The 20,272-nt window shown below is 39.3% G+C and overlaps 1 protein-coding gene across 1 annotated transcript; it reads left to right on the forward strand.

Annotated features, from left to right (window-relative positions):
• The first annotated feature begins 4,255 nt into the window (after positions 1–4,255).
• Positions 4,256–18,821, forward strand: NMUR2 (neuromedin U receptor 2). Its single transcript, XM_043597774.1, has 4 exons — positions 4,256–5,111; positions 11,668–11,752; positions 14,182–14,307; positions 17,260–18,821. The coding sequence occupies exons 1-4, from the start codon at positions 4,395–4,397 to the stop codon at positions 17,529–17,531; spliced, it is 1,200 nt and encodes a 399-aa protein (XP_043453709.1). The 5' UTR covers positions 4,256–4,394; the 3' UTR covers positions 17,532–18,821.
• The last annotated feature ends 1,451 nt before the right edge of the window (positions 18,822–20,272 follow it).

Consider the following 20,272-nt stretch of genomic DNA (forward strand, 5'->3'; position numbering starts at 1 on the left):
GTCTATTCTGGAGGCCGCTCAGGTATCTACCTTCATACAGATGTAATTACTAAAGTCTCCATCTGTTGGTGGTTTAAGCACCCTTAGCCATTCTCTGTTTCCAATCAATATCAGTCATTGAGACTAGAGTGGAAACTGATTTTATTTCTATCAAAGAGCTTCTAAAGAAATCAGCAGCTGCCATGATCTGCTTCCCAGATACGTGACATCTCCTGTCACAGAAATCCCCACTGACTTTCTGGGAAATTGTGAATCCAGAGAGGTATCTGTGAAAATTTGTCTAAATCAAGGATCTCTTCTCCTTTCTCTTTTATAAATCCTCCAAAGTGCACACCAAACAAAACAGGCCTTTTCCTCACCTGTAATGCAAAGATGAAAAGAGAGCCTGTCTCACAGGATTATTGTAAAGATTACGCATGTTAATACATGTAAGATGCTTAAAGTAGTGCCTGGGAAGAATAATTATTTAACAAACATCAGCTAGTATTTTCTTTTAATTTTATAGATTTTAGTAGATGCTACCGGTACCTTCATGCCACATCCCCCTGGCCCACCTGATGCAAGCCACAGCTACAAAAAGTAGCCCTGTCCATGCTCAGACTTACCTCTGCTGATAGAGGTGTGCCATAAGTTCATGCTGTATTTCTATCCCATAACCTTCTCTGACAACACGGAAGCTTGTTCAACCCATGAGCATCCCCTCAGAGATGTAAGGATTTACTGCCCTCAAACAATGGGGGACAGAAATTGGTGGATAAAAACTTAAGCTCCTTTTCATTGAGGTGAACACTTTTGAGAGATTTTCTATTTACTTATCAGGAAATTCCAGTGGAATTGACCCCCAGTGGTGGCTATCTTGGGTTTTCTATACATGAGCTTCCCCTCTTTCCTTAAGTGTCATCCAAATATGTTGTCAAATATTTGGAGGTGACCCCAATATCCCACTTCCGTCTTCTTCAGGCAAAACATTCCCAACCTGCGTCAAACATTGCCTTCAGGATACTATGCTCCTCATCAATCTCACCATCTTCACATGGCTAGAAGGTGCAGATCCAGACTCAGGTGAGCTGGAGAATTGATGTGCATATACTTTCTTAGCGGCTACTTTGACTTGCTCTCCTGTACTGATAGTTCATTAAAACTGAAGAGTCCTTTTCACAGTAACACTCCCAACCACATCTCCCAGTCTTTAAGTCTTTTTGACCTCCCCCAAATAAATACATTTTTATTATTAAATTATTATCTTATCACATATATTATTATTACATACTTATTTAAAATGCTGTACTATTTTAAATAATATGTATTGAGCATTTCATCAGGAACTATTTCACTCTACCAGCAATTCTAAAAGGCAGTACTGCCATTTTACTCATTTTGCTGATGGGATAATTGAGACTCACAGAGGTTAAAGAAGTTCCTTATGGTCACACAGCTAGTAAGAGGAATGCCTAGGATTTGAACCCCAAGCCTACACTAGAGTCTATGCCTTTATCACTTCTATATCATCTCCCTGCATCAAGCCTGTTATCGCATCCCTTGTTAGACATCATTCTGTTTGATTAAATCTACCTTTCACAACAGAGATATGCCTTTGAATCTTTAATTTGTTTTCCTGTATAGTGTGTATCTTCCCCAGCCTAGAGTTCACATCTGCTACTGGTCATCCTTATAATTTTTTTTAATTTTTTTGGTAATATTTGTTTATTATATTATTGAGAGAGACAGAGACAGAGCTTGAGTGTGGGAGGGGCAGAGAAAGAGGGAGACACAGAATCTGAAGCAGGTTCCAGGCTCTGAGCTGTCAGCACAGAGCCCAATGCAGGGCTCAAATTCACAAACCGGGAGATCATGACCTGAGCCAAAGTCAGCCGCTCAACCGACTGAGCCACCCACACTCCCCTGTTCACCCTTATAATTTTAATGACCCTGCACCTCAATGAGATACTGCATCCCAATACTTAAACTCTATCAGAAATATATATTAAAGTTTCTTAATGGTGATCTTAACGACAAAGCCCATCATGAATGAGAGGGCTCAAGTTCTGGCTCTGCCATGACTTGCTATCTAAGTCACTGTTAAGGCTGTTCCACAAATTTTCCCAGTTCTCCATCTTCTGTGCACATGGTAGGAGAGCATTTCCTGCCCCTATTGTGTTTGAGTGGATGCACATGATTAGTCTTGGCCAAAGAGCTGTGAGCCATGAGCAAAGGTGGCATGTATTATTTACTTCTGGACTAGAGCTTATGATTACCTGAGACCTTCCAGAGCTCATTTTCTACTGCAATGATCAGCAAAGTCCCAGATAGTGATCATCCCATCAGCCTGGGTCCCAAGAGTGAGTACAGCATGGGACAGGCCCTCCTAGGGACCAATGACGAATTTGTAGTGAGAAACAAATTGTTGCTGTTTTAAACCACTGAGATATCATTCCTTACAGCAGCATAAACTGCCCCATCGTGACCAACATATTATTCTTGGACAAGCCACTTGACCTCTTTCGTCTCAGTTTTATCATTCAACTTAACAAATAAAAGGGAAAAAATAATTAACATTTGGTGAGCATCTCTTAAGGATAAGATGCTTTAAGATAAGTACTCTCATTTAATCTTCTCAACAACCACATAAGTTACCATCCCTTGCAAAAATATTTCTGAATTCAGATATCTCTCAAATCTACTGCTGCCATAGTAAACCCAGCCATTACTATTTCTTACTTAGAATAGTGCACCAGCCTCCTGCCTACATCCTATTAATACTTCACCATTCTTAATTCTCCTGCTCAAAACTTTCCAGAGATTTCTCTCTGCAGTCTGAATCAGACCCAAGCGCTATATCAAATCCTAGAAAAATTTACATGATCTGGTCCCCACCAGTCACTTCAAGCTAATCACTCATACTCTCCTGTCCACTCATTAAGTCCCACCTGCATTTGTCTTCTTGATGTTTCTGAAACACATCAAGCTCATTATTGCCTCAGGACTTTTGCGCTCGCTATTACTTTTGCTGGGAATGCACTTCCCTTTGCTCTTTAAAAAATTTTTTTAATGTTTATTTATTTTTGAGAGAGACAGAATGCGAGTGGGTTAGGGACAGAGAGAGAGAGGGAGACACAGAATCCAAAGCAGGCTCCAGGCTCTGAGCTGTCAGCACAGAGCCCGACATGGGGCTCAAACTCACCAGCTGTGAGATCATGGCCTGAGCTGAAGTCGGACGCTCAACCGACTGAGCCAACCAGGCGCCTCACCCTTTGCTCTTTTATGACTGACTTCTCATCATTCAGACCTCAGCCCAAATGACATTTCCTGATGTAATTTTTCTTTGACCATCCTTAATAAAAGAACACCCCCAGCCTTATGCGTGTACGGTCCTATATCCTTCTTTCCCCTCACAACACAAGTTATTATCTGAAATTGTATTATTGTTTGTTTGCTTGAATATTTTCAGAATTCCCTACAGTAAGAAAAGCTCCACATGACAAAGATCTTTGTTTTGCTTGTCTGCTGATGTTTCCACAGAGCCTAGAACATTGCCTGGTAACACAGTGAACCCTCAAGAAGTATTGGTTGAATAAAATACAGTGAATAAATCTTCAATTTACAGATAAGGAAATGAGGCTGGGAGAGTCTGAGCAACAATCCCAATGCCTTTACATGATTTCTACGGGTGTGCCTGATTTTAAACCCCACTGCCTTTTAGTACAGCAAGCCACTGCCAAAAGAGACCGAAGTGAGAGACAGCCGGCAGGGCTAGATGTCGCACAAGGGTTTTTCCAGGCTTTGGATTCTATTGCGGATGCAAACAAACCAGAAAGGCACATTGATCATGCTTTCCCCAGAGAGCCCTGGATTTCCAACGGAACAAGATAACTTGAGAAATCTATTGATCTCCCATTTTTGTCACGCTGTGCAGGTGACAAGGATCAATGGAAATTTGTACTCTCCTATCCATGACCCTGCAACTTTATTTTGTATTTCCATCCAGACGCCCACAGCTCTGCAAAACGCACGCTCAAAGTACCCACGGCTTATTTAAGTGAGAGTATCACCCTCTGTGTTAGCTGTTTTCCCAGCTCCTTCCAATCCAGAAAAACGTCTCCCGCTCCTCTCCAGCTCCTGCTTCAAAGCCAGCCCTCCAACCCAGGGGTCCTCTGGCTGAGCGTCTGACACACACTCATTGGCCCACAGCCCGTGAAGGGGCGGGGCCTCTATCTCTTCCAAAGGGATCCGGGTCTGAGCAGCCCAGCCTTTCTGAAGTACTCACGCTTCCCCAGCCTCTTTCCCGCCCCCCCTGAGTCTGTGCTTTCCTTCCTGCTTTCTCTTTCTTTTCTGGCTCAGCCTGGGACAGAAGCCTCTATCAGAGGAGGCTCAGGTCTTGCAGTTTAAAACCAGTAATGGAAAAACACAAGAACGTTTCCTGGATCCACCAGCAGGAACTGGCAGATCCATCCCACAAATACCTGAACAGCACCGAGGACTACCTGGCCTTCCTCTACGGGCCTCCACGCAGCCACTTCTTCTTCCCAGTGACTGCAGTGTACGCGCTGATTTTCGTCGTGGGAGTCGTCGGCAATTTCCTGGTGTGCCTGGTGATTCTTCGGCACCAGGCTATGAAGACGCCCACCAACTACTACCTGTTCAGCTTGGCCGTCTCCGACCTCCTGGTCCTGCTCCTTGGGATGCCCCTGGAAGTCTACGAGATGTGGCGCAACTACCCCTTCCTGTTTGGGCTGGTGGGCTGCTACTTCAAGACGGCCCTCTTTGAGACGGTGTGCTTTGCCTCCGTCCTCAGCGTCACTACGGTCAGCGTGGAACGCTACGTGGCCGTCCTCTACCCGTTCCGGGCCAAACTGAGGAGCACCCGGCGGCGGGCTCTCAGGATCCTTGGCCTCGTCTGGGGCTTCTCTGCCCTCTCCTCTCTGCCCAACACCAGCGTTCACGGCATCAAGCTGCACTACTTCCCCAATGGGTCCTTGGTCCCGGGCTCCGCCACCTGTGCGGTCATCAAGCCCATATGGATCTACAATTTCGTCATCCAGGTTACCTCTTTCCTCTTCTACATCCTCCCCATGACTGTCATCAGTGTCCTCTACTACCTCATGGGGCTCAAAGTGAGTATCCGAGCTCGCTGGCTTAGGGTGGTATATCTCTTCCTCTCTCATTGACTCAAAGTTCAGAGAAAAGAACTTAGACTTGGAGAAATCCAGAATTGGAAGGAAGCAGAGAGGAAAACAGAATGAGCTCAGAGGGCAAACAGAAGTTAAAGGACCGGCCCCAAATCAGGCAAATACTAACCACAACTGTAAACCATTTCCTTCAACTCATCTACCATTATTCTTCCCTCTATGCCTGTGGCTTTCAAATCTAGGAGTTCCTAGAAATTTTACTATGGGTATCAAAGTGCAGGCCCTTCCCCCTGGGAAATCCTGATTCAGTAAGCCTGAGGGGGAGGCTCATTTTAAACAGCACAAAGTGGCTACCACAGGAGAAACTGCTCCACATCCTGTTGTCTCCTGTCCCCATCTACCGCCTGCACTGAAATTTTCCTCTGTACCAATTTGGTCTGTGTATAACATAAACTATCTCTATCTTCTACTCCAGGACAGATATATAGTTTTAAAGTGAGACTGTTCCTTATGGTTGCTTTGACCCTTTGGTTGAAATATCAGGTTAAAATGCAATTATATATATATATATATTGCATTTTAACCTGATATATATATATATATATATATATATATATATATGTGTGTGTGTATATATATACACATATATATATATATATACGTATACGTATATATATATATATGGCTTGAGTGGGACCAACTTGGATTTCTCTTGATCAGATGGAAACTGAGGGACAAAGAAGTGAACAGAGCACATAAGATAGAGTAGAAGAAAGTGGGGATAAGTGATAGCCAGAATTAATAAAACACTATCACTTTGTTTCCAACATATCTTATAATTAGAGAAGGTTCCTTTCCTATACTCATGGTGATATGATACTCATAAGTTGGTGTTTTTTTTTTTTTTTCTAATCTAAATTAGCTGAAACTACTTTTGGTGAGGGTAGTAGTGAGTCTATATAATTCCTCTCCTGGTACATTCTGCATCCAAATTCATAGAGATGAAATCTAACTGTGACAGTTTTATGCCCATTTAAGGAGGCAGCTTGTGTTTTGTAAACAGTCTTAGGACTACTTAGATTCCCAGATCTGAAGCTCACATAAAATATGCTTTTAGCCAAGCCACACAACTCTCTCCTGGAGTTAGTTTTCACATTTATAAAATGAAAAGGTCACATTAGATCATATCTAAGGCTCCCAATAGCTCTGGCAGTCTGTAATAACCTAAAAAAAAAAATGAGAAAGAAAAATCCATGAGCAGGAACAACGAGAATTAATAATGAAGGGAAAACAAAGCAAACATCACATTCACATCATATGTTTCAAGATGACTCTGCCACCATGTATTCTGTGACAGTCAAGGTACTCCCATCTCAGTGCATCTTTGAGAAAGGTGAATATCAGAAATGACTGCCCCACAAGTGGTCCTTTTAAATACATGCTGTGCCTAAGATGAGTGGCAGAATCCAACTAAGAAGAACAAATTCTAAGTACCACAGATGTCCAGACACAGGAGTAAATTTAATCAGGCAGGGAGTTTTGTCATTCTCCTCTTAGAGGGATGGCTCCTCTATTCCCAGAGATACATGTCACCCCAGACTAGCTTTAGAATGTGTGTGTATCACTGGGGGAATGTGTGTGTATCACTGGGGGAAAAGGATTTCTGCATGATTCCACATATCATGAGCCCTGTGAGAAATCTCTACCCCAAACTTATCAATACCATCTCATCCAACACCAATCATTTATTTTGGGTTAATTTGGGAGAAGTATTTAACTTTGAGTAGGAAACACATATCCCTCACCCCAACCAATTACTTTGTGTTTCATTTTGTTTTGCTGTAATGAACTTAAGGCTACCTTGTATCAGGAGCTAAGTGGCAGTTCAGATGACAGCTTAGAAACTATCTAGTTTGCTTTGTGTGTATAGTGAAACTTCGAGCATTCCTATTCTCAGGAAGGATGAGCTGTTACCCAGAGGACACCAGGGAAAAACTCTCGACTTAGAATATCACTTCTAGAGGAATTAAAGATCTGTAGACGGAGTTAGGAGAAATAGGCCCTAGATTATGGCGTTCGGGGCCTTTGCACAGGCTGTACCCTTTGCTGCATCATTGCCCAAAATGTTGCTACTGTTGACAATCACAATCCCTTTTGCTTTGCTAATTCTAACTCATATTTTAAATCCTACTTCACCCACACTTCCTCAGGAAAGCTCTCCCTGACTCTAGCTGCACCTGGTCCCTGTGTACGTGGTCATGGTTCCTGGTGATTTCCCTTTGATGGAATCCCAGGACCAAGGAAGAAAGAGGGGAGCCATATGTGTGCTGCTGCATCATTCCAGGATACAAGTACCCACTGAGCTGCTCTCCAAGGCTCAAACCTGTTAGAGATGGAAAGTAGACAACCCCAAGGCAAGTTTCTTCCCATCTGGGAGGGAAGCTCTTTTGGGTCTCTCACCTGGTACTTATATTCCTGCGGGCAACATTAACACTTGAATTGAAGAGGATATATTATGAATTGTAGCAGAATCCAGCCATGCCAAACAGAGTTGCACTATTTTTTTTTTTAATAAACAGATCTTGTTCAGATTGCGGAAATATTTACACAAAAGCTAGGAGTATATCTTGGTATTCTGGAGCTTAGTCTCCACAAACTATATAAACGTGGTGGAATTTATATATATATATATATATATATATATATATATAAATTAGATATATTATTATATATATACATGTATATGTATATATATGTATATGTATGTATATGTATATATGTATATATATGTATATATATGTATATTTATATATACATATATTTATACATATATATAAATATATAAATATAAATATATATTATTATTATATATATATAAATGTGGTGGATCAACCTGAATCCCCCACATGGCCCTCCCCTTCACCTTTTATCTCACACAGCTAAAGTGAGTGGAGAGGAAGGCCTCTGAACTTCCTGTAGAGTAACCACAATTTTTCACTCCTCTTTTTGTATCTTGACTTTTAGAAGTGCAGGGGTGGGGAGAATACTTAAGGGGTGAATAGCTACTTTGCTAAACATCTGAAGGGAAATAAAATAATTCAAACATAAAGCAGTAGTTAATATTGGCCAGACAAATTGTGTGCATTCTATTCTACTATACCACCTCCTTCAAATTCCACTGAAACAATGCATAAGATGCATAAATATTCAGTTTTCACTCTTCCCCCTAGTTGGTTAGTTGTATCACTAAAACCTATGGAAGCTGAAAAGTAAGAAATTATTAATATAATTTTCTTTTCGTTACAAACTACACTGTACAGGAAGCCTGTTCATAAAAGAACTGTATGAACTGTTTGCTTTATGTTTGATTTAAGGAAACTATTACTTTAAGTAGAGAAATTACCAATGAGAACTTTTAAACCCACCCAAAGAAGGGACTAATAGATCTCAATAGTTGTTCTTTGTTCTTAATTTTGGACTGAAATCAAATTATGGAATGACTCTCTTGTGATAATGACAAAATTTAAAAAATGGTATGGGGGGTGCCTGGGTGACTCAGTCGGTTAGACATCCGACTCTTGCTTTTGGTTCAGGTCATGATCTCATGGTTCGTGGGTTCAAGCCCCACATCAGGCTCCGTGCTGACAGTGCAGAGCCTACTTGGGACTCTATCTCTCTCCCTCTCTCTCTGCCCCTCCCCTGCCCTTGAGCTCTCACTCTTTCTCTCAAAAATAAATAAACTTAAAAAATAAGATTAAAATAGTAGGAAATAATTAGAACCTTTAGCAGATTTAAGTGATGAGTTAGTAAGATGTGCAGTTTGATTTATTGCTCTTCAACAATAAGGTTTTTGTCTCAGTGCATCTGTTTGCTTCTTTGTCTCAACACAAGTACTGCTTGTGGGTGACAGTTACCATGAGAGGGAGAATTTCTGGAAGGGACTCGGTAATCCACATGAGTGACCCCACAGATATGAATAAATAACCCTGTTTCACCAAAATTCAGTTTTTATTATGTCTTTTGAGTAAACTGAGGACAATAACCAGAATGACAATATATACTTATTGAATAGCATGTGCCAGGAACTGAGATGAGCACTACACCTGCATTATTTTGTTTTACTATTACATTAATAACATTATTGTCAGTTTCCTCCTGTCCATTCCTAATAACTGCATAATATTTTTCTTTCTTATTTCCAAGTTCTAGATGACCTTGGAAGGGTTAAATCTCACAGACTCCTTAGTCCCTTACTTTGTAAAGACACGGGTGTACGTAGAGAGCACCAGTATATTCAGAGACAGATTGGTCAGGTTTGTTAATTATCCAAGTGATGCTTCAGGGCTGGTGTGGTCCTGAGAGCTACCTGACTTCTAGGAGCTAACATGTTTGTCAGAGAGACAGGATACTCCTTTGTTTAACTCTGTAGGCAACTTTTAATGGCCCTCTCTTCCAAGTCTTATTTAATTTAAAATTATTTTTTAACGTGTATTTATTTTTTGAGAGAGAGAGAGAGCGCGCAAGTGGGGCAGGGGCAGAGAGAGGGAGACATAGAATCCAAAGCAGGCTCCAGGCTCTTAGCTATCATCACAGAGTGCAATTCAGGGCTTGAACTCACAGATGGCAAGATCATGACCTGAGCCAAAGTCGGACGCTTAACTGACTGAGCCACCCCGGTGCCCCCAACTCTTATTTAATTTTAAATACCTTCTCTAAAGCGTTCTATAAAAATGCCATCCAGCTCAGGAAGGTCACTGATTCTAAGAGCAGTCTGTTCTACTGTTGCACATACCCACACCAAACTCTTTTTTATCTTGAACTGGAATACATTTTCTTATAATTCAACAATCTGATCCTAATCTACCCAAGACTATATAGAATAAGTTGAATGTTCCTTCCACCTGATGGCCCTGATAAGTGTGTCAGAACTTTCTACGTTGCTAATGAGGGAACCCCAACTCAATCTGGCAAAATATGAAGGGCAGTATAGACCTGATAAATCAAGAGGTGGAGCTGGCTTTTGATGAAGCTTAATTCTGTAAAACACACAATATTCTCAAAGACCTAGCTTTATTTCTATTTCTTTGCTCTTCTTTCCATAAGGTTGATTTCAACCTCAAAGTACACACAACAGGTCATTCATGGCTCCCAGCACTTTCCTTGTGGTGGAAAAAAAAATAGCTGTTGTATTCCAGAATTCCATACAGAGAACAAGAAGGGGTCCCAATAAGAGATAAATAAAGCTTCAATTCCTAGAAGTACAAGCAAGAATCTGAAACCCCATTGATTCCAATCATCTAATCACTGTGACTGATGGAAAGGAGCTAAATTATTTAGGGTCTGAACCTGGAGCTGGAGATGGGCTCATTGCCATCCAAATTAATGAATGCCTAGGAATGGAGAAAGCATTAATTTCCTAAAGGAAAATCATGGTACCATTGGTAGGAAAAGAAGAGAATAAGTGCTAGAGAATCAAGCACAAACACATACTGTACTATCTTGTAGATACTTGATAGTAGTTTGTCATGAGTCCTTAAAGCTTTCTTTATGGTTTCTTTATAGTTGTATAACCCCACAAACTAAAAATATGTAAGTTGAAAAGAAGAAAATTCCACAACTAGGTAAATGATGCAGATCTTCAGTGCTAAGGGAGTTGAGAGGAAGGAGAGGATAATGGGCTGCAGGGCCACCAGAGTCTTGTAGAAGTAGATGGGACTTGAACAGGGCGGGAAAAATTGCATGTACAGTGGTGTTAATATTTGACATTTTTTAGAGACTTCAAGGATCACCACCTCTTGCAACAAGATGAGTATATTCCACATCTAAATTCAGAAACATGTGCAGTCTTATCAGTAACATTATTAACATAGAATTTCTCAGATTGCGCTTCTTAAGATATAGTAAGTATTCCACTGAAAAGGGTTGGGTGGGGGGAAATTGTTTAGTCAAAGAAGCACTATCTCCTTTGAGGTTGGGGTTGGAGATGTGGGGTGTGGAAGGTGGGGATGAGGGAAGGGTAATACATGAACCCCCAGGAAAATGTTCATAATGTCCATCAGTGCCTTAAAGACACTGAGAAGACTCACAATAAAGACTATAAAATTTATGAAGCAGAAACAATATCTGTTTTTGTTTTCTACTGCCTACCTACCCTATAGCAGAGGGATTCCATTCTAAAAGATATCTGATTATTATTGAATGAATGAATGAATTAATTAATTGCCTACCTAACTTTTTTTTACTTTAGAATTTCACATTTTTTATAGAATACACGTTAACATACTATATAACCAGGGTTCTACAGAATAGCGTATGATAAATGGTTGCATTGCAACGTGGCCACAACCCTCGATCCTGTTGATTTAGGTGACTTGGATCCAACTCCACCTCCAACTTATTGTTAAACATTTGACAAATTCTTACATTTCTTTGTGTCCCAGTTTTTTGTCTGCAAAATGAGTGTTAGAGCTACATTTCTCAGATCTTAACAGGAGGAAAAAAATGTTTACCTCCCTTAGCAACTTTTCCACTTCCCTTGCAGCTAAAGAAGGACCAACTGCTTGGGGCAGATGAAATGACTGCAAATATTCAAAGACCTGCCAGAAAATCAGTCACCAAGATGCTGTGTGAGTCCTTCATTTTGTTTGGGGTTTGTTTGTTTGTGAAAGCAAAGGAGTTGCATTTGGTACTGAGAAAGCGTTGCTGGGGTCAGAATCAAAATTCTGAAACAAGATGTTGAGGTCTGGTCTTCCTTGGTTTTCTCAGCCTCCTAGGACCTTTCTGTTTTGTTTCTATTTCACTTTTTAACCCTCAAACAATGCCCTGAATTGTGTCATTGTAATACTCTCTGAGGTATTTGGCAAATCTCACTCTCTGAGATTTTGAGCATTTCTTTTCCTCTCTAAACTGAGCAGGTTATTTTTAACCTATTTTGTGTTATGAGTTGCTTTTTAAATTTTTTTAAATACAATGAAAGCTGTGAACTCTCCCCTCAGAAAATGTACAAATACACATACACAAACATTGTATAATCCTTTTCAGGGGATCACGAACCTGTTGACACCCATCCTTGGACTCCCTAGGATCTTTTAATTCCAGATTAAGAACATGTGGCCAAGAGTAACTGTAAGCAGTCATACCACCTATAACATCATATGATTTTATATAAAACAATACACTCTTTTGTATAGATGAGGTGTTTTTAAAAATCCGGGCATTGCTCTACACTCTCCCAAAAGAGTGCTATAAAAATATGTGGTCCTGGGGTGCCTGGGTGGCTCAGTTCAGTCAGTTAAGCATTGACTATTGGTTTCTGCTCAGGTCATGATCTCAGGGTTCGTGAGATCTGTCGTTGGGCTCAGGCTCTGTACTGACGGCTGGAGCCTGCTTGGGATTATCTGTCTCCCTTATTCTCTGCCCCTCCCGCACTCTCAAAAATAAGTAAATATTAAGATATATATATAGTCCTGCACTAGCGTATGAGAAATATTGATGAGAAAGGAGGAAAGGAGATTTATAATAAACTTCCCAAGACAAAACCAAAGATTTGAAAGAAACATATCCTTCAGGCTAATAGGTATATAAAACACTTACTCTAACTATGTGGTGTTTATGAGCAAAAATCTTGTGAAGTCACTAAAGCCTGTCTTTTCAATTCTAGTAGTCATCATCTTAGAAATCGCTTAGCCCCTGTTGGCACCTGACTTTCCCTATTAAGAAACCTCATGTCTTCATAATCTCTCTCTCCCCTTCCTCCTTGATCATAATCTGCTCTTGCAAAAAGATTTGAAGTGTATGCACATTAAAGTCACTGTGATAAAATATACAGTAAAGTATTTGCCTTTGGGGTTGGAGTGTTCCATGTTAACAGTAATTAAATTTTTAACTAAAGAGATTTGTAGGCAGTAGTGAGCAGATTAGGGACTTTTTCTGGTAGAAGGGCAGTGGGGGAGGGGGGGGTTGGTAAACTCAAAAGAAACATTCAGATATTCTTGAAACTACACCACACAGGTATACCACACCGTTTACCATGAAAACTTCAAATGCACTCACAAATTCAGAGAATTGTAAAATGATCACCTGTGTACCCATCACCCAGCTTTAAATATTACCAACTCACAACTAATCTTGTTTCATCTATATTCCTATCTCCCCGCTAGTCCCTACAAGACTTTCCTGAGGGAAATCTCAAGCATCATGTCTTGGGAAATAAAAGTATTTTACAACTTCAGAAGAGAAAACAAAAAAACATACATATTTATATTGGTGAAGATTAAATGCCCCAAAGAGAAAATATGGTAGCACTAATCTCTGTCTTAGGAGCTGAAAATTAAAAAAACAAAAACAAAAACAAAAAAAAAAAAACCCTGGGCAATAGTGTATTTCTGTGAATCTGTAATTTTATAAAAACAAAAAGTAAAAACAAAAAAAAATTGTGAGGCAATCTGTACCATAGAAAAGTTATAATAGACACATCTCCACCTCAATCAAAAGATGCTTGTAAAGCAATATAACGCTCATGATTTTTCTTTCTTTATGTCCCTCCCACCCCTTACAGAATGACTGAATTTGCATAAGTTTCTAATTATTTATAGAGTAAAAAGATAAATTCATACAACATTTACACTATATACTGTATCAATAGTTTGTTATTAATCTAGGACTTAAAAGAACACCAATTTCTTGAATCCAATCATTTTATTCATATAACCCATTTATGTGGTACCAGCAACCTTCTTGCAACATATTTTCCACAATAGAATGTTTTCAGCTTTGAACAAAGTCAGTACTATTTTAAGCGTTCTAAAGTAAACTCATATTGTACAAGAAATCTTATACAATCATATGGAAACTGACCCCAAATCCTATACAATTCACTCTCATGTGTAAATGTTCTATGTAGAGTTTCTTTAGGATCTAGATGATTAAATGATTAAATGATTAAAAAGATGGTGGAGGGGAAATGCTAGAAGGAATGGCTGGATTCAGAGTGGGCATTATATACCTATCCTTGCCTTGACTGTCCTTTGCTCTTTCATTCATCATCCTTTTCCAGTTGTCTTGGTCTTAGTGTTTGCTGTCTGTTGGGCCCCATTCCACATTGATCGGCTCTTCTTCAGCTTTGTGGAGGAGTGGACTGAATCCCTGGCTGCTGTGTTCAATCTCATCCATGTGGTGTCAGGTAAAATTTTGGCTGGTTTGGTTATATCACAAGTATCTACTTTTTAATCTCACTTAGGTTCTATTTATATATACTAATTATTATGCGGACCCCACCATACAATAAGGAACACATTTGATTTTTTATTCATGTATTGATTAGGCATGTTACTTATCCAAAAGAAATACACCAAATCACTATTGTAGAGCCTACTTTATTGAAGACCTCAACTCTAAGCCTGGTGATTACAGCAGGAAAATGATCTAAGAAGTGATTCCTTTGTTTTGCATCCAAAGACCACATAACTGAATTGGTTTTTATTAAATATCGATGTCCCTAAAATCTCATATTGTCTTCAGCAAGTATTAAATCCTCATGAAAACTAACCAAAGGGCATTCATGAGGCATCAGGATCTGTTTTTAGGCTACTTTAATGTTGCTTGTTAAGGACACCATGGAATAGGGTGGAAATAGCAATGGAAAGATCATTAAGTCAGAGGACCTGGATTTGCACCTCATTTCCATTATTAATATCCTGTGTGATCTGAAGAATGTGGATTCCTTCATGCCATAGTTTCCTCAACTGGAAAATGGCAATAATGCCTGCCCTATACAAACCATGGGCTGTTGGTAAGAAGTAAATGAAATAATAGCTATTAAAGAGCCTTTTTAAGCTGCACAATGCTATATATCTTTCTATAGTCATCACAAAAGCTTAGTAAGTAGATATTATCATCACCTTTTACAGCTGAAAGAACAGTTCCACAAGAAAGAAATGACTTGCCCAAAGTCACTTGGTTGGCAAATAGTAAAAACAGTGTTCCAGCCCAAGTTGTCCAACTTCAAGATTCTTTCTCCCAAAATGGAGCAGAGAATGGTCACCTGTATCCCTCTTTCTCAGCAAAGGTGACTGTTAGACTTACGTGCAGACCACATTGTCCCTCTACCTTGGCTAGTCACTGGCTGCTTCTATGGGCACATTAAATCATCAAAGACCTCACCAGAAAAAAACAGATAAAAGCAACTTGTGCACGTTAAGTTGCAGGTGTGCATAAAGCAAAAACAACAGAGTTCCTAGGTATATTGAGTGCCATGTATGTTATCTATATTCAATCATCCTTTCTTTTGTACTCAGGAAGCCTTGTGTTATGGTTTATACCTTGACATTAGTATATTCCTCCATGTTAAATTAATTACTAATTCTGGGTGAAATCTCAAAAATATTTATAGCTCTTAGCTTATCTTTGTGGTTAAGCTGCGAAAAAAGAAAGTGATTAAATACATTGGAAAACACTACAAGATCACATGAGACAACTAGTTGACTCTACATCTCCAGATGCATCAAGACAACCATTTTAAGATTTTCAAATTACAACATTTATATTAATATTTTCCAGTTAAAAATCATCTCTCTTCCCCCACATTGCCAACCAGATGAAGTCTAAACCTTCTAAATGCTACCAAAAAATGCCCCCAACTTGCCTTTTGATCCTCAAGTTATGTATTTCCATTCATAAATCATATACTTGTCAAACTGGTTAATTAGAGGGTTGTGCGTGTCTGCATTATTCCTGCACAATATAACCATTCCTGCCTCTGCACATTTAGCTTCTACCTGAAGTACTCTCTTATCTCTTCCCCAGTTATCTCCTGCCCACTTCAGGGTAGGCAACATTTAAGCACCCCATTAAATCCTTCATGACCATAATGGTCCTTGTGTTTATGCCATTATGTGAATTTCCATAGGATGACTGTCAGTCATATATATATGGTATATATATATCATATATATAAACAGATATAGTTTGGTAGAGTTCTTTTGTTTACTGTTGAAGTTAGGCATAGGTCTTGCCTCTGTAATACTATTCCATGTCCTTGGAGACCAAAGTCTAAATCCACTGCCTACCAATGTGCCTCAAAGTTTCTGGCAGAGAATAAGGATTCAATCATATTTACTTATTGAATGAATTAACAGCCCATAGCAATATTCTCCTTCTATATTCCTCCCTGCCCAGTTCTGTGCATAGGGTGTATGGCACTCTGTGTGTCCTGAACTATATAAATGAGGACAACAACGAACATGTTAATGACAGTACCTATCACTTTTTTTACATTCTTAGCCATTCTCAATCCCTCTGTGGATAGCGTCTCAACTTTATCCTCACAGTAATTCAGGGAGGTGGGTTAGAGTGGTATTACTATTCCCATTTTGCAGAGAAAAGAATAGAAGTACCACTTCCGTCTAAAGTCACAGAATGAGCAAGGCTAAGTAAGATCAGAAACAAAGTTCTCTGATTCTCAACCTTAGGCTCATCTTGGGTCTTGGGGAATAAAATAGACATAGAAATAAAAGAAACATGCGTGCCAAACAGGAAAGTGTCAGTGTGCAAGGCATTTGGTGGAGAAAAATAAATGGAAAAATACAATTAATAAAGTTAAAAGTAAGGTGGGAGGAGCCATCAAGGGAAAAGACTAGGTAGGAAAAGTGCATTGGGGAATATTTCTTTGAAGAGATAGTTAGCATTATAAGATATCTCAGCAGGGACTACGACTTAACTGATTTACCATTCCTCCATTACTTGCAGTTTCAAATTATAGATTTAAGCAAAGCTCCAATGAGATAAAAACATCTCTCTTTCCTCTGATACTTAAGCATCTCTCTCGTTAATGCTATCAGAGCATGTTCTTTAATTAAACAAGTGGGGATCAAAGGAATTTGCCAAGCATCTCAGAGAGATCCCATGCCGGCCTAAATTTTTCCAAGACTCTTTAATCTTTCTGTGTTTGATTCCTAAACACACAGGTGGTAGATCTGTTCAGAGCATTTTGTATTCTCAATTAGAGTCTTGTATATGTTATTACTTCCAAAAGAGGCAATCACAGGTATGCTAGGCCTTTGTTAAATAGTTATGCTTCATTCTACCATGCCTCTCACTCCTCAACATGTCTCTTTTTTAATCTCCTGTGTTCCAGGTGTCTTCTTCTACCTGAGCTCAGCCGTCAACCCCATTATCTATAACCTACTCTCGCGCCGCTTCCGGGCAGCATTCTGGAATGTGATCTCTCCCTGCAAACAGGGGCACTCTCAGCACCACCAACAGGGGCCACCTGCCCAGCGGAACATCTTCCTGACAGAATGCCACCTTGTGGAGCTGACTGAAGATGCAGGTCCCCAGTTCCCTTGTCAGTTAACCGTCAGCAGCTCGCACCCCCCTACAGCCCTCTGTAGTGGACAGGCACCATGAAAGGGACACTCAAAGAGTTGACATTCCTTTATGCCACCATACTACAGGAAGGGACACCCTGTAAAATTTATGCCTTCTTACATGATAGTAGGGAGGCAAAATGAGTCTTGCAACTTATATACCCACTTCTAATTGTGTGTGTGTGTGTGTGTGTGTGTATGTGTGTGTGTGTGTGTGTGTGTATTTAAACAAATTGCTACCAAATCTGTATCTAAAACCCAGAACCTTCTGAGTTTTAGCTTCCTTTCCACCATCCTAACTGCCTCATGCTCCTTCACTAGTTCATGAAAATAAAAAAAAAAATCATGACCAGTAAAGAATGACACCTATACTTTGAGTGATTTTCACTTTTGGAAACAGTTTGTCCTGAGTCATCCAAACTCTGAGTCAGGCTCTAACTCTCACAACCAATGGCCCCTGTGAGATATAAAAGGAAGACATGTAGATGGTATGTTACTTTATATGACTCAAGGGAACCATACCAGTGTTCTTCCACAGCAAACTTTTTATCCTACTGCCTCATATTTGGCCTTTTTAATGTGATACATTAGAATTTTGAAGCCTCTTACTTGAAGAATCCTCCTGATAATATGGGGATGCTCCTTAGAACTATTTATTCCCACTTTCCTAATCCGCACATCATTCTCAGTCATTCCTCACCAGGAATCAGATCAGATATAAGTTCTACTTAGAAAAGAATGGGAAGATGGAGAAGGCCATGGTGGAGGGTCAAAAGAGACATAAACTATACCAAACACAGGCTTAGTTGTTTTCGTAGTTTTGTCTAGACATGGATTTCTGAAGTCTTACTCCATACATAGAGGTATGGTCTACTATCTAGGGGAAAAAAAAAACAATCATATAGTAACTACTAGTCTCAATCCTATGACTTTCACTGACTAAATCCTTCATTACCTATATAACACTCTTTGCACATATAAGAAAAATCAACTTTCCAGACTCCTCTTCTATTATATAATCACATGTAATGTATATTCTATTCAAAATAGAATACTTGCTTTTCTTATGAAAATATGCCCTGGTTATTCCGGCTGCACATATTTGCTTATAAAATTCCCTCTTTGTCTCTAGTTTCCATCTGTTGCTGTCCTACCCATCCTTCAAAGACCATCTCAGTGTGTCACCTCCATAAAACCCTGCTTTATTTATTCAAATAGATGTGGTATCTGACTTGTCAATCTCTCTCTTAAGCTTTTTCCTCACTCTGCTTCGTATTTCAGGGATTTATATCCTTGTTTTGTCAGAATGTAAATTTTTCAAAAGCGTGAAGTATCTTGTGTTCATTTTTGCTGTTGCTGGGGTCCTGGTAGTATATCTGTCACAATGGTAGAGGTTCAATAAATATGTGGTGAGTTAGTTGAACTCACATTCCAGTGTGCTGAGCCAAAGAACAGCTCCAGATGAAACCACATTAAGAGCCAAAGACTAAAATTCTGTTTCTGACCAGGATATCTTTCAGTTCACTGTTTACCCAGTTGTGATTATAACAGCATGCCTTGCTGTGCCCACAGTACCAGAAGGTTCTTCCCAACCCCAGATTCTTACTGACGCTGAAACATACAAGTTCCAGCTTTTAGTCTCTGAATTTTCCCTAAATTGAATGAACCATCCTACTGATAAACCATCCTGTTATTGGTCTCTGACATCATTATTTCCTAACTGAACAATCATCTTCAAAGTGATTCAATATATATTTTTAAAAATCTCTTTGCTAATTAACAGCCAACTTTAATGAATCAGAATTCTCCAGTGATGGTTTATGTTGGTGAGCAGAATCCTTGGGTCATTTGGGGATTAAGTTGAAAAGACTCAGCAAAGCAAAACTCCAGAAATGGAAGAGAAATGAATTTCCTTCTCATCTTTTAGAGACCTTCTCAAATGAAGATCTAGTAAAGTCATCATCTTTAACATCAACTCCCAGTGACCAGGACTAAATATGCTGCTGGTGTAGGTAGATGGATAGAAAAAGAAACAACACTAAAATTGAAGCTAGTAATTTTGTTGCTTGATTACAGCTTTGATCTCTTTTTTGTTTTCAGGAGCAATAGGTTTAATTAAGCCTAGCATTAAATGGGGGGGGGGGGGAAGTGTTGAGATTTTGTTTATATACATATACATGCACACATGCATCCATATAAATAAAGGAAATTTATATTTCAAAACAAAAATTCAAATGTCGCAAGTCTTAGAGTTAGCTCATATAATGGTTCACACACAGTTAGTAGAACAAAGGGAAAAACTAAAGCCAAATTGTTCAATGCTACTCAATAGTTGACTTCATCATCTCCTTGTGAATTCCTCATGATTTCTGCATTTTGCAATAATGAAAGAGGCCACACAGCAAACATGATTAATAAAATGCTGGTAATTATACTCTTTTGTAATTCAACAGTGACTTTTGAGCTCTCTAGTAATTCACAAACTTAGTGAACTAAAGCAATGACCTTCAGAACGTTGCTTGCCAAATTGTCTAGCCCATAAAGACCCATGAACAAGTGTCAGAAGTTCAAGAAGCCTCTGAAATTGTATTCATAATTCTTAGTGTGTACTTTTTTTTGTGGAGAAGGTTTATAGCTCTGGTTAGCTCCTCAAAGTAGTCTATGACTTAAATTATTAGAATTAAGGCACCCTTAATGGCCTCACTTAGTGGATGAGTTATAGTTGAATGAAGGCATTGCAGGAGAATTTAAAAGTATCACTATTCCAACATAAGAATCCAG

The sequence above is a fragment of the Prionailurus bengalensis genome, chromosome A1 (genome assembly GCF_016509475.1).
Source record: "Prionailurus bengalensis isolate Pbe53 chromosome A1, Fcat_Pben_1.1_paternal_pri, whole genome shotgun sequence".
Lineage (NCBI taxonomy): Eukaryota > Metazoa > Chordata > Mammalia > Carnivora > Felidae > Prionailurus > Prionailurus bengalensis.